Source organism: Meriones unguiculatus, chromosome 4, assembly GCF_030254825.1.
Source record: "Meriones unguiculatus strain TT.TT164.6M chromosome 4, Bangor_MerUng_6.1, whole genome shotgun sequence".
NCBI classification, from domain to species: Eukaryota; Metazoa; Chordata; class Mammalia; order Rodentia; family Muridae; genus Meriones; species Meriones unguiculatus.
The window spans coordinates 24,922,971-24,935,807 of record NC_083352.1 but is presented as its reverse complement, the minus strand read 5'-3'; the positions used below and the strand labels follow the sequence as shown (position 1 = coordinate 24,935,807).

General features: G+C 36.9%; 1 protein-coding gene across 2 annotated transcripts in view; it reads left to right on the top strand.

The window, feature by feature from the left end:
- Wrn (WRN RecQ like helicase) overlaps nt 1-12,837 on the top strand; it is a 124,958-nt gene that overhangs the window by 54,006 nt on the left and 58,115 nt on the right. For both annotated transcript variants that reach the window (XM_060381596.1, XM_060381595.1), the window contains 7 exons: nt 364-502; nt 1,786-1,861; nt 3,317-3,384; nt 3,613-3,721; nt 4,313-4,381; nt 6,729-6,811; nt 11,110-11,216. In XM_060381596.1, coding sequence (XP_060237579.1) covers nt 364-502; nt 1,786-1,861; nt 3,317-3,384; nt 3,613-3,721; nt 4,313-4,381; nt 6,729-6,811; nt 11,110-11,216 — 651 coding nt within the window. The remainder of the gene's footprint in view (nt 1-363; nt 503-1,785; nt 1,862-3,316; nt 3,385-3,612; nt 3,722-4,312; nt 4,382-6,728; nt 6,812-11,109; nt 11,217-12,837) is intronic.

The following is a 12,837-nucleotide window of genomic DNA, read 5'->3' as shown; positions in this document are numbered from 1 at the left end:
TTATAAAAATAGCATTAAAATTTGTATTTTACCAGTTGGAAATCTAAAACATTGAAGCCCAATAAGGAAAATTGTTTAAATTATGCAAATTTAAAATTTATGATAGATTTCCTAGAGGCAGTTCATTACATGCTATTAATGAACCTTGTTTATGCTGGCCAAGTTCCATCCTGGCCTCATGCCTTGAAGCCATTCTCCAGCACATATTTATAGAGGAGCACACATGTTCTTTTGTGTTGTTGCTTGCACATCTGCCAGCTTTCAACCAAATTGTAGGCTTTGTTAATAACACTCTTTTTTGTGCTTGGTGAAAAGATACCATATTGTCAGTGTTTTGCTTTAAATTTTCTTTTACGCTTTCAGTCTTTAGAAAACCTAAATAATGATGCGGTGAAACCAACTCATTCTAAATGGTTGGAAATGGAAAGCAACGTGAGTCTTCCTCCTGAGGAGGGAGATGGAGATGGAAATGAAGCCACTGAAGAGGAGCAGGAAGAAGAGGGTAAGAAATAGGTTGGAAACTTCTCACCTTTCACTGACTTTGATTTTGGGCCAGTCTTCCAGTGTTGTGGAGTTTAATGAGTAGGTGGCATATACTTACTTCTCAGGTCTATAAACCAGGCATTTAATCCCACAGTGCTCTTGTCTCTCAGGAAATGTGGCAACTGAAACCTTTCGTCCTTAAGTTAAAGATTTGGTTCGGGTCTTAGTAACTGTGGTAAAATAGTTTAATAATTGCTTATATTAAATGTAAATGACACGAATATTTGTGGTCTGCTCCCCAGGAGCTTGTGGTTTAGACTGGCACCACACCAGAGCACTTTCTTTTCACAAAGAATATAGTACATGAGTGTGTAAATGATAGACTTATCATCTCAGGGTAAATAATCATAGTCATCTTGTCAGCTTGCAGAGTCTTCTCCAGAAGTAGAGCTTACACTGTACTGACACTGTTTTGTTATGGGAAAATGTAGAAATTTCAAAACATTTGGTAGGTGGAAGGTATTTATAAGCATATTGATAAAATATTTTCCTCTGCTTTCTTTTATTAAGTGCAGCCATCTGTTTAATTTTTTTTTTTAGAAGTGTTAAGGTGTGAGATAAAACTTAATTTTCAGGCTTAATGACAGCTTATCTAGAGTATGTGTTTTGTCCTTTCTTGACTGCTGTGAGGCCTTCCATCATTTAGCAAGGATGGACAGTGGTATGCACTGTGGCAGAGGCCACAGTGTGCTGCCATTAAAATTTTGGCTAAAGATTTAGGTAACTGCATTTACCTAACTAAATCTGATAGAAAACTAAATCAGATAAAGGTAACTAAATTTACGTAAATAGATTTAGTTTTAAACAACCAAAGATTTTATTTTTTCGATATACTTAATTTGGGATACTAATACAATTTTTATGTTTATCATTAATTAAAACTTGCTTCTAGTAGGAAACTATTTTAGCATTTCTGGTGTTTGCTTTGGTTTGGTTCGTTCTAGATGTTAGATCCTGCAAGTGTACCTAATTACAGAATGCTGGGCCTCTTTTTGTCAGTGTTGGTAACTTGTAAAAGCGCTCCCACAGTTCTGCTGCTTTAGCAGTGAGCACAGGGTTCACCTGGTGTCCTGATGGCTACCTAGAGGATCCAATTTGGTTAGAACAGAAAGCTAACATGCTACCCATCACTGTTTTGTTTTTCTTTTTAATGAAAGCCAACAAAATGAAATTTTCCTCCTCTTACATGTATACTTCTTTTTGAACATGAATATCAATTTTATTATTTTATTTATTTTCAAGACCATTTATTGCCGGAACCCAGTGCAAAGCAAATTAATTTCCTCAAGACCTTTTTCGGCCATTGCAGTTTTAAACCGTGAGTGTGATCTCAGTTAATTATGTGCTTAAGTTATTTTTTTAACAAAGAAAAAAATAATCCATTCATGTAACAGAAGCAGTATAATTTTAATGTAGTAATATATGTCAAATGTATATCCTATGTAACTGCAAAATTATTTGAAATAGTATATAAATTTCTTTGTTCTTTTAGCAAGAAATGAAGGGTTTCTTTATGTTTTTTTCTTTAGCTGGATGGTTCTATGTAGAAACTACATAATGAAAAAAGAATTTTTTCTTGTTGCTGATTTGCCTTTTGTTAAGTATGAAATCAGAGGAAACAAGCTTCCCTGCCTGCTTTGAGCAGGTCTCCAAGGCACACTGAAAACAGTTTGAGGAGCTGTGATGTTTTACTGCTTTAACAAATAAAATATAGTTACATCTAAAGGGCTGTCTTAGCTAGGCCTTCACTGCTTTGAAGAGACATCATGACCATGGCAACTCTTATAAAGGAAGACATTTAATGGGGCTGGAATACAGGTTCAGAGGCTTAGTCCATTATCGTCACAGAAGGGAGCATGGCAGCATGGAGGCAGATATGGTGCTAGAGAAGGAGCTGAGAGTTCTTCATCTGGATTGGCAGTCAGCAGGAGGAGGGAGCGAGCCACTGGTTCTGGCTTGAGCTTCTGGAAGCTCAAAGCCTGCCCTTGCTGACACATTTCCTCCAACATGGCCACACCTAGTTCATCAAAGCCACACATCCTAATCCTTTCAGATAATGCCACTCTTTATGAGCCTATAGGGGTCATTTTTATTCAGACCATTCAAACAAGGACACACTAACAAGCAGAAAAAATGAAATGAACAAAAATGAGATTAGGAACAAGTAAATTTGAATATGACCAGTAAGAAAGTAAAAATCTTGACTGGGCTTTCCCAGTTTTGAGAATTTAAAACAGAATTCATGGAAGCATTTTCTTCTTTCTTTTAATTTAATTTGTAAAAAAAACTAAAATAATATAGTCCATGTTCAGGAGAACACACATAGATGTATAGAGAAATACATTTTGTTAACTCAGCATGCTGTTGTTAGAGAAAACACTCAAAGAAGAATAATTGTTGTCTGCATAAGCAGAGGATCTTATCTCCAGCTGATTTTCCTTTGGACCATCACTTGACACAGATCTCTCATTTCAAACCCAAGACATTACTCTTATTTATTTTAAAATACTAATTATTTTGGCTCTATAGTTCGAAGCTGGAGATTTACTTTATACCTCAGATTATATTTAATCCACGCATCATATGGAAACTCCTAGTTGTTCAGGCAGTCTGAAGGAGAGGTTGATAAAATAGTGTCTCAAAAATCTGGGACTTGTATATATTTATAGAGAAAGCTCAAAAAAGTCAGAAGAGTTTATTGGGGAGCAGAAGTTAAATAAGTTTAAAATTGTACATTGGATTGTGAGAAAGGATTTTACTTTTTACCTTCAAGGGTTCAGTGGAAAGTCATTTATTCTGTATTAGAAGAAAGAAGAGATAATGTTGTTGTCATGGCAACTGGTAAGTTATACTTAAAGTAAATAATTTAATCATTTAAAAATCATTAAGGTTTAAAGTGCTTAATCTTTCACAAACTTAAAATATAGGAGAGAGTGAACAGAAAAAAAGATTTCAAATTAATGTATGAATTACCTTATAAGGATATTTATTCTGCTACATAAGCACGTTGTAAGAAGAAAGTAAAACATCAAGAGTTTATTTTTATTTTGTGTATTATTTTTATTCAAGGATATGGGAAGAGTTTGTGCTTCCAGTATCCACCTATTTATGCAGGCAAAATTGGAATTGTTATTTCGCCTCTTATTTCCTTAATGGAAGATCAGGTTCTTCAGCTTGAGTAAGTAATGGTTTTACCTTTACATCATTGCCTTTGATAAACAAGCAAGAAAGAACACTTAAAGAAGGATCTTACTAGAGAGGCCAAGCTGGCATCTTCTCTCTCAGTCCAGTGCTCCTTTGCTCAGTTGTCCCCCTCTGTTTGTTCTGTAAATGAAATATCAGATGATAAACATAAATCATAGGATTATGTTTGGGGACATGACGACCTTTATTTTTATTTTTATCTAGGGTCTTGCTGTTTATAGTCCAGGATGGTGTCTCTCTGTCCTTTTGTCCTGCAAGTGTTGGGCTCACGGGGCACACTACGCCACCTGGCTGCATTTAGTAGTGGCAAACAAAGTGTTAGTGGGAGAGTTTACATTCATTTTGGTGTTCTCTGAGTCAAGGCCATCAGATTTTCCTGATCAAGTTTTAAGAAGATTTATGCTGGTTTATAATGGCTGCCTCGAAATTCTTTTTCTGTTCTGCTGTCAAGATACATATATATATATTAGAAGAATGAGGGATATATATTACTAATCTCTTCTTTTTAAGAACAAAGTTAGTATCTGTGGTATGTGTATTGATGTGGAGCATTTGTCTCTTTTAGAATGTCCAACATTCCAGCCTGTTTACTTGGATCAGCACAATCAAAAAATATTCTAGGAGACATTAAATTGTGAGTAGTTTATATGACTTCAGATCACATCCTAAGATGTATATACTGTAAGAGAATTTTGTGTACATTTTTATTTAATATATGAATAAATTGCCCTTATTTGAAAGCATACTTTAAAAACTTTAATTTTGAAATTACAAGGTAGTTACATTTCTCCCTTTCCTTTCTTTCTTCCAAACTTGGTTACTGTAATAAGCTTGGCAGTCTGGATTTCAACCCGCGGTTATGCTCCCTGTTCTCAGACTTGTGTTGGGTTGTTTTTTTTTTTTTTTTTTTTTTTTGGCTGCTCTCTGGTTCCATGAATGTTCTGGCATGCCCTTTAAACTGAGATACCCTGAGTCTCACTCTCTAAGGAAACATCTCATTTTCAAGAAACTGGGATATGCCGGGCATGGGCATGGTGGCACACACCTGTAATCCCAGCACTAGGGGAGGCAGAGACCGAGGCAGGCAGGTTGCTGTGAGTTAGAGGCCAGCCTGGTCTACAAAGTGAATCCAGTACAGCCAAGGCAACATAGAGAAACCTTATCTTGAAAAACCAACCAACCAACCAACCAACCAACCAACCAACCAACCAACCAACAATAGATAAAAGAAACTGGGATACACTGAATTGACTAACTCATCTCAGATCAGTTTTCATAAAGGAAGGAGAACTGAGTCCAAATCTGGGTAGAATAATGTCAGACTTTATTATTATTTTTGTTTCTTACAGTAATTAGAATGCTATATTAGTTTCCTGGAGATAAAGGAAAATTTATTCTGTACCTAATAAATTTCTAGTGAAAATATAATGTTTAGCATGTAATAGATAGCAAAATATTTGTTGAATGGATGAGTTAAAAACTCAACTTCTTATATAGAAAAAAATAAGTTTAATTTGATCTGTTACTGTTTTTGAGACAGGATTTGTTTGCGTAGCCCTGGTAGTCCTGGAACTCTTTGTAGATCAGGATCGAATTTATAGAGTCCCACATGCCTCTGCCTCCCAAGTGCTGAGATTAAAGATGTGTGTCACCACTACCGGGCTTTCATCTGTTTTTATATGGTAAAGTGATGACACAGCATAAATAGTTTGTAGCCTTCATTATAAAAGTTGTCATAATAACAAGTTAACATAATTACTTTAAGCAAAACATGAATTTTATTTTAAGGACAAAGGAAGTTCACATGGCTCCCGTGGAGAAAAAATGGACATGGAGAATACAAAAGATCTTCTTTTTATGTGTGTTCTCCTGTCCCATTTAGGAGATGAGTCACCAAATAGAGGATGGCAACTCCACTCCTCCCTTTGATGACTGGTTAATCTTGATCAGGTGTTCGTATTTTAGAAGACAGCCTTTGATTGCCTATTCTTGTCAGTAGAATATATAGAATAAACTGGATTATTAAGGCCTTAATTATTAGAGAGCAAGGAATATGGGTTTTAGTTCTCATAGGTGAGGTACATTGGTATGGGATAATACAAAAACTTTACAAAGATTTGAGTATCTAACTTGGGTATTTTGTTTTGAAAATGGACTTTTAGAAAGTAGAATTTGACTTGTAATACCACTTTAGTGGCAAATATTCCCTGACAGAAATTGCTCTATTTGTTTTGATGAGTTGAAGACAAATCAAAGAACTAACAAATCTGAATTTGTATATATAATATTCCTTTGGTTTTTCATAATAAGAATGATGTGTTACTTAAAAATCTATCAAACATTTTAATTTTAAGTTGTTATTCATTGACTATGTTCTTTTTATTCATTTATTTTTTTATATTAATCACAGGTTATTTACTTTGTATCCCAACCATAGCCCCCTCCCTCCTTCCCTCCCAGTCCCCCCTCTCCCCCTCATCTTCTCCCTGTCCCTTTCCAAGTCCACTAAAAGGGGAGGACCTCCTCCTCTTCCATCTGACCCTAGTTTATCAAGTCTCTTCAGGCCTGGCTGCAGTGTCTCAAAGCAGATATTAAGACCCATAACCAAACCTTCAACAGAGTGCAGGGAATCATATGAAAGAAGGGGGGTTAGTAAGACCTGGAGAGTCCAGGAGCGCCACAAGGACCAAATATATCAGGGCACAGGGGTCTTTTCTGAGACTGTTTCTCCAACCAAGGACCCTGTATGGATATAACCTAGAACCCCTGCTCGGATATAGCCCATGGTAGCTCAGTGTCCAAATGTGTTCTCTAATAAGGGGAACAGGAGCTATTCCTGACATGAACTCAACGGCGAGCTCTTCGATCCCCCCTCCCCCCGCCCCGCCAAGGGAGGAGCAGCCTTGCTAGGCCACAGAAAAAGACTGTGTTCTTTAGTGGAGTGTTTTCTTTTCTGTTCCTGTTTTTGTTTGTCTTTACAGAGGCAAATACAGGATCATATACATAACTCCAGAATTCTGTTCTGGTAATTTGGACCTACTCCAGGAGCTTGAGTCTAATATTGGTAAGTAACGAAATAGGACTTCTGTGAATAAAAAGTAAATCCACGCATGAATAGAGACTAGATTTCAATTTTGTTAAAGGTTCATTTCAAACAATTCCTTCTCTGGGAAATCGCTGACCAATTTGGTATTTGTCCCATTTCATAATATATATAGTTCCTCATTCCATAAAGGTGGGACTCTGGGTTAGTTCTATATTTGTATGCAGACATGTAAGTATCTCCTGCTACACAATATACTCTTGACAGAAAAATATGGTTTTTTTAATTTTTTTCCTCAGTGCAGGACTTGGTACCTAGTTATCTATTTCAGTATGCCGTTGAATGAATGCTGAATTCATTCAATGATTCTGAGATTTATCTTCTTTAATATTCTGAGTCTAAATTAAATCTATGTCATAGTTCTTGGTTCTTGTTTATGAGAATCATTCTTCATTAATGGCTTTAATCCCAGTACTCGGGAGGCAAAGTAGGTAGATCTCTGTGAGTCTGGTCTGCAGGACAGCCAGGGTTATACAGAAAAACCCAGTTTTGAAAAGAAAACAAAACAAAACAAAAAATTACTCTTCAGACTTTAGAAAAATGTTGTTAAACAGCTTATTTTTTTTTAGAGAATATAAATATAAAATTAGTCACATGCTGTGACACTGTATTGAAACATTTTTATGTTTTTGGTTTTTATTTTATTTTTATTGTTTTTGGTGGTGGTGGTTAGGTTCAGCTGAGAGTTACAAAGGAGACAAATGCTAATCCATATTTGAAACCTTAATTTAAATTTTATCCAACTTGTAGGATAAAATTATCTTCCCAATTTTGGGAACTTTTTGAAGAACTAGGTCTTAAGTAATTTCATATAGATTAAGTTTTCAGTATTCTACTGGACTGGTTAGTTTTATGTCAACTTGGTACAAGTTAGAGACATCAAAGAGAAGGGAACCACAAATGAAAAATAAATGTCTCCGTAAGATCTATTTGTAGGCAATCCTGTAGAGCATTTTATCAATTAGTGGTCCTGGGTTCTATGAGAAAGCAGGCTGAGTAAACCATGATGAGCAAGCCAGTAAGCAGGACTCCTCCATGGCCTCTGCATCAGCTCCTGCCTCCAGGTTCCTGTCCTGTTTGAGTTCCTGTCCTGCCTTCCATCAGTGATGAAGGTGGTGTTTAAGTGTAAGCCAAATAAACCCTTTCCTCCACAAGTTGTTTTGGTCATGGTATTTCGTCACAGCAATATTAATACTAACAAAGACATGTATCACTTAACATTCTGTATAAGGAATATATTTAACAGTTTTCTTAACAAATACAATGAAAGCAAAATTTTATATTGCAGTATGTGATGAAATCAACAAAGATTGAGGACAGAAATTAACATGTAAGAAGTGTATTATCAGTATGTGCCTGTGTTATCTGTTTAGCTCTCATTGCATGCTTTTTGCCTGCAATGGAAAACAAATTTGATGTGTATCCTATTAGGCTATAAGGAGTTCTTTTGAGCATGTCCCTATGGGATAAGCCTTTCTACGTTATAGATCAATTTCATGATTATATCTAAAACACTGGAATCTGTAACTCTATATTCTGAGTATATTTGATTCCGCTTCAAATATGTTTTAGTTTTATAATGCTGTAAATGAATAATTACGTAAATAAATGTTAAATGCTTTTGACAAGTAGTTGTGACTTTTTACTTTTTAACTTTTCATAACAGGTAACTGGTGAATGCTGCAGAGCCAAGGGTGTAGCTCAATGATGGTGTTTGCCTAGCATGCACCAGGCCTGAATTCATTGTTTAATTTATTTTTATTTTTACTCTGTTTTGGTATGAGTGTGTAGTCTGAGGATAACTTTCAGGAGAAGGGGAGATGGTCCTGTCTTTCAGCCATGCTGGTTCCAGACATTCAACTTGGTTGTCAGGCTTGAAGAGAGGTGGTTTTAAACCCCTCTTCTTGCTTGATCATCTAGATATTGTTATTTATTGTGGTTTCCACTCTTTCTCCCCCTCCCCCGTGTCTGTCTCTCTCTCTCTCCTCCCTTCCCCCTCTTCCTTTTTTCCTTCCTTTCTTTTGCTAGGTACGGAAATATCATCTCAGTTCTAGGAGGCTGATTCAGGAGGATCAGATAGTCAGCTCCCTTCTATTTTAAAAACAAACACAGAAGCAAGCAAACAAGCAAACAAACAAAAAACCAAAAAACATGCATAAGTATTTTCATTAGAGAAGCATTCTTTGCTTTTAATGGATGAAAATATTTTTCCCTGGGTAAGTTAGAAAAAGGGATAAGCTAAATTAAAGTTATTTTTACTAATATCTCCCCTTGGCTTTTGCTTGCAGGAAAGTGTAAAATGCCTATAAAATGAATATACTCAGGTTGTTATTTGTACAGTAGTCTGACATTTAACTAATCAGATTTGTCATTTTTAGGTAAATGTTAAATTTTTTTAAGGAGTCTGGATCTATAACAGAAATAGCAAACATACTTTTATATGGGGGTGCCTTTTCAGCTGCACTTGTAATTGTCTTTTAACTTTGGGAATGAGACTTGAGTGACAGGTGTGCCGAAATGAAATATGTACAGGACCTGGAAAGACACTTGAACTTTCCATTCAAGTGAATGTTAACCAATGCTTGTTTGAACTAACTATGCAGGTCAAAGGTCAACTCCATTATATGCCTATCAGAGATTTTTCTAACTCATTTAAATTAAAATCTAGCTATTTTATTCTCTACAGTCAAAATAAGTGTGTGAGTAACAGTGGGATTTTCCCAGTCACTCAGTGGTATAAAATATATATTTGCTTCTCTGCTTTCTTCCTTCTCATTTTCTGAGGACCTCAGTGTAGCTTATAATCTCAGTGAATTTTGTCTTTTCTGTAGAACTGTGAGATCCTTGAAGTCAAGTGCATTTTGGTTATCTAGAAAAGGGCTAATTTAGTTGTTTATTTAAACAGAGACTCTTGTAGCTCAGGCAAGTCTTGAACTTTCTTTGTGGCTGAAGATGGCCTTGAATCCCTTACCCTGAAATTCCATGCATGTGCTACCACACTGGCTCTTAACAATGGTAGCATATTCTTAATAAACTCTTTTTTGGTGCCTGGATTATCTGAGTATTTTATGTGTGTGCTATAATTTAACCTCAGAGTACCAAGACGTGCTAGGTGCTTTTATTGCCTACTGTGTATCATAGAGTTCTGTTGCTGCTGCTGCTGCTGCTGCTGCTGCTGCTGCTGCTGCTGTGTGTGTGTGTGCGTGCGTGTGTGCATGTTACCACAATGTGTTTACAGAGCAGTGGAAGTCAGTTCTCTCTGTGGTTTCTGAGGGTTGAACGCTGTCAGGCTTTCTAGGCTTTTAACACCCTGAGCCATCTCAGCAGATTCACATTGTAGTTTTGGGGAAACTGAGAACTGGAAAGTCTTTTAACTTGTGTGCAGTCAAGGCTTTGTGTGCAGCCAATCTGACTCTAAAGCATGTGTTTTTAATCATCTCACTGATAGAATATAGCCCCCAAACAAAAGTTATTTTTCTCTTAAAAGTATTAATTTGATAATTAATGGTAGGGGCATTACTAGTCAGTTCTTTGAAGTTGTTTTAATAGATGATTATACAATAAACCCTTTAAAATGCATTACCACACTATCGATCTTGTTTAGTGTACACTGTGGGGCAGAGTGCGGAGCTATATTCCTTTTTACTACCTACTTTGCACACAATTAGATTGAGTTCTTCCCATACTATTTTATGTTAGACAATATGGATGTCATGGTGTCTTCACATATTGGCATTTCAGAGGAACTTCTTGCAATATGATACGTGCTCAATCGTGGATAATGATGTTTTTCATCTCGGGAGAAATGTGCTGACTATTTGTCTTTTTTGATAGCCAATCTATAAGATAAGATTAACATTATTGCCAAAAAATGAAATAGAACAGTTCTTTTGAAAGCACATTGTTGCAGATGGTTCATAAGTGATAATCTGGGGACAAAGTAATAGTAAGTAATTTATATCTTTGAGGAATAGTAATGAAAGCTGAAATATAGTATGTTGTTTGAATTAAATATAAATATTTCCTATATTCTAATGCCTTTTATTCATTTCTCTTCTTGCCTCCTATTCTTGCTTATGAGTTTTGATGTTATCTGGTATTTTTTATGCTTCTTATGGGTGTGTGTGTTTGAGCCAAATACTTTGATTTGGCTCATACTTTTTGTAAGGTATATATTCTAACAGAAAAAACAATATTGACTTAGATAGCATCTTTTGCTTTTTGACTCATATTTTCCATGTATATTCTCCTTTTTGTAGGTATCACACTTATTGCTGTGGACGAGGCTCACTGTATTTCTGAGTGGGGCCATGATTTTAGAAGTTCATTCAGGACACTGGGCTCTCTGAAGAAAGCACTCCCCTTGGTAAGCTTTGCCAAGTTTGATGTCCCCATCCTACCCCACCCATCCTAGTTTTGAATTGACTCCAGGCCTTTTCCTTCTAACCTAAATCCTCAACCCCAAGTTTAATGTCTTGAAGTGACATTTTTATCAAGTGCTTCCAGGACTGAGTAATGTCCTAACAGCTAAATGCTTTTTTATAAAAGAGAAGGTGTCAGATATAAGCAGGGAACCTATGTGTTTTTTTTTAAGATTCTAACATTGGCCTCCTTTTGAGGTTGGCATATAGCTTATTGAGGAATACTCTAACAGGAATATGCAACCTTTGACATCGAGCTACTCCATTGTCATCCACGAAGTTTACCCTTGAGAACCATGAAATTGTGATATTAAAAGCAAGCAAAGCTAAAAATCTGAGCCGAAGGGGGTCAGACTCCTACAGAGACTGATATACCAACCAAAGACCATGCATGGAAAGGACCTAGACCCCCTGCTCAGATGTAGCCCATAGACAGCTCATTCTCCATGTGGGTTCCCTAGCAAGGGGAGCAGGGGCTGCCTCTTTCATGAACTCAGTAGCCTGCTCTTTGATCACTTGCCCCTGGGGATGTGGCCTTGCCAGGCCACAGAGGAAGAAGATCCAGGCAGTCCTGATGAGACTTAATAAGCTATGGGCAGCTGGCAGAGGAGGAAAATTTCCCCTTTCAGTAGACGTGGGGAAGGGGATAGGAAGAGGGGAAAGAGGGGAATGAGGGAGAAAGGGTGGGACTGGAAGGAGTTGAGGGAGGGGCCTTCAATTGGGATATATGATGAATAGAGTATTAAAAAATTTAAAAAAAAGTTAAAAAAGTATCAAGATATCTCAATGTATTAAATTATTTTTGAGTTTGTGTCGTTATCACACTCCTCGATGTCAGGGCACAGGTAGTATATTCTTCCCTGGGACAAGAGTTGGAAAAGAAGCTTTGTAAATATCAGTAGACTACAGGAGGGACATAGGGAGAGGGAAAGGAGGGAGGGTGGAACCAGGAGGAGATGAGGGAGGGGGCTACAGCTGGGATACAAAGTGAATAAATTATAATAAATAATAATAAAAAATGGCATTATTGCTCCTTAGTGGCAGGGGCTATATTTGCTAGGACCCCAGTGGGCACCTTGGAGCTCCCCCCGATGTAATTTACGCACAGTGGAAGAAGTGTTAAATGAATAGCCATGGCAATAGACTATAATAAAAATGCCCACACTCATTCTCCACCATTTGGATCATAATTAAGTAGAAGAAGGGGCAGCCAACCACAAGCACTTCCCAGCTTAACTGCTGGTCACCAAGACGGGTATAAAAGAGCTAACTGATGAGAAACATGAATTGTGCAGGTACTCGGTAGCAAGGGGTCATTCCTTCACAGTGAGAATGGAGTGTCAGCACTGGAAGGGCACGCCTGTCATCCCAGCACTTGGGGAGACAGAGGGAGAAGGATCCATGTGAGTTCTACAGAATGAGTTCTTGGACAGCCAAGGCTGCACAAAGAATCCCTGTCTTGGGGAAAAAAAGAAAAATAAACTTTTTATTTGTATAACTTTCCATTTAGTATATTTAAACTAGGCTTGATCACAGTAGTCTGAAACCAGAAAAAGCCAATGTGGA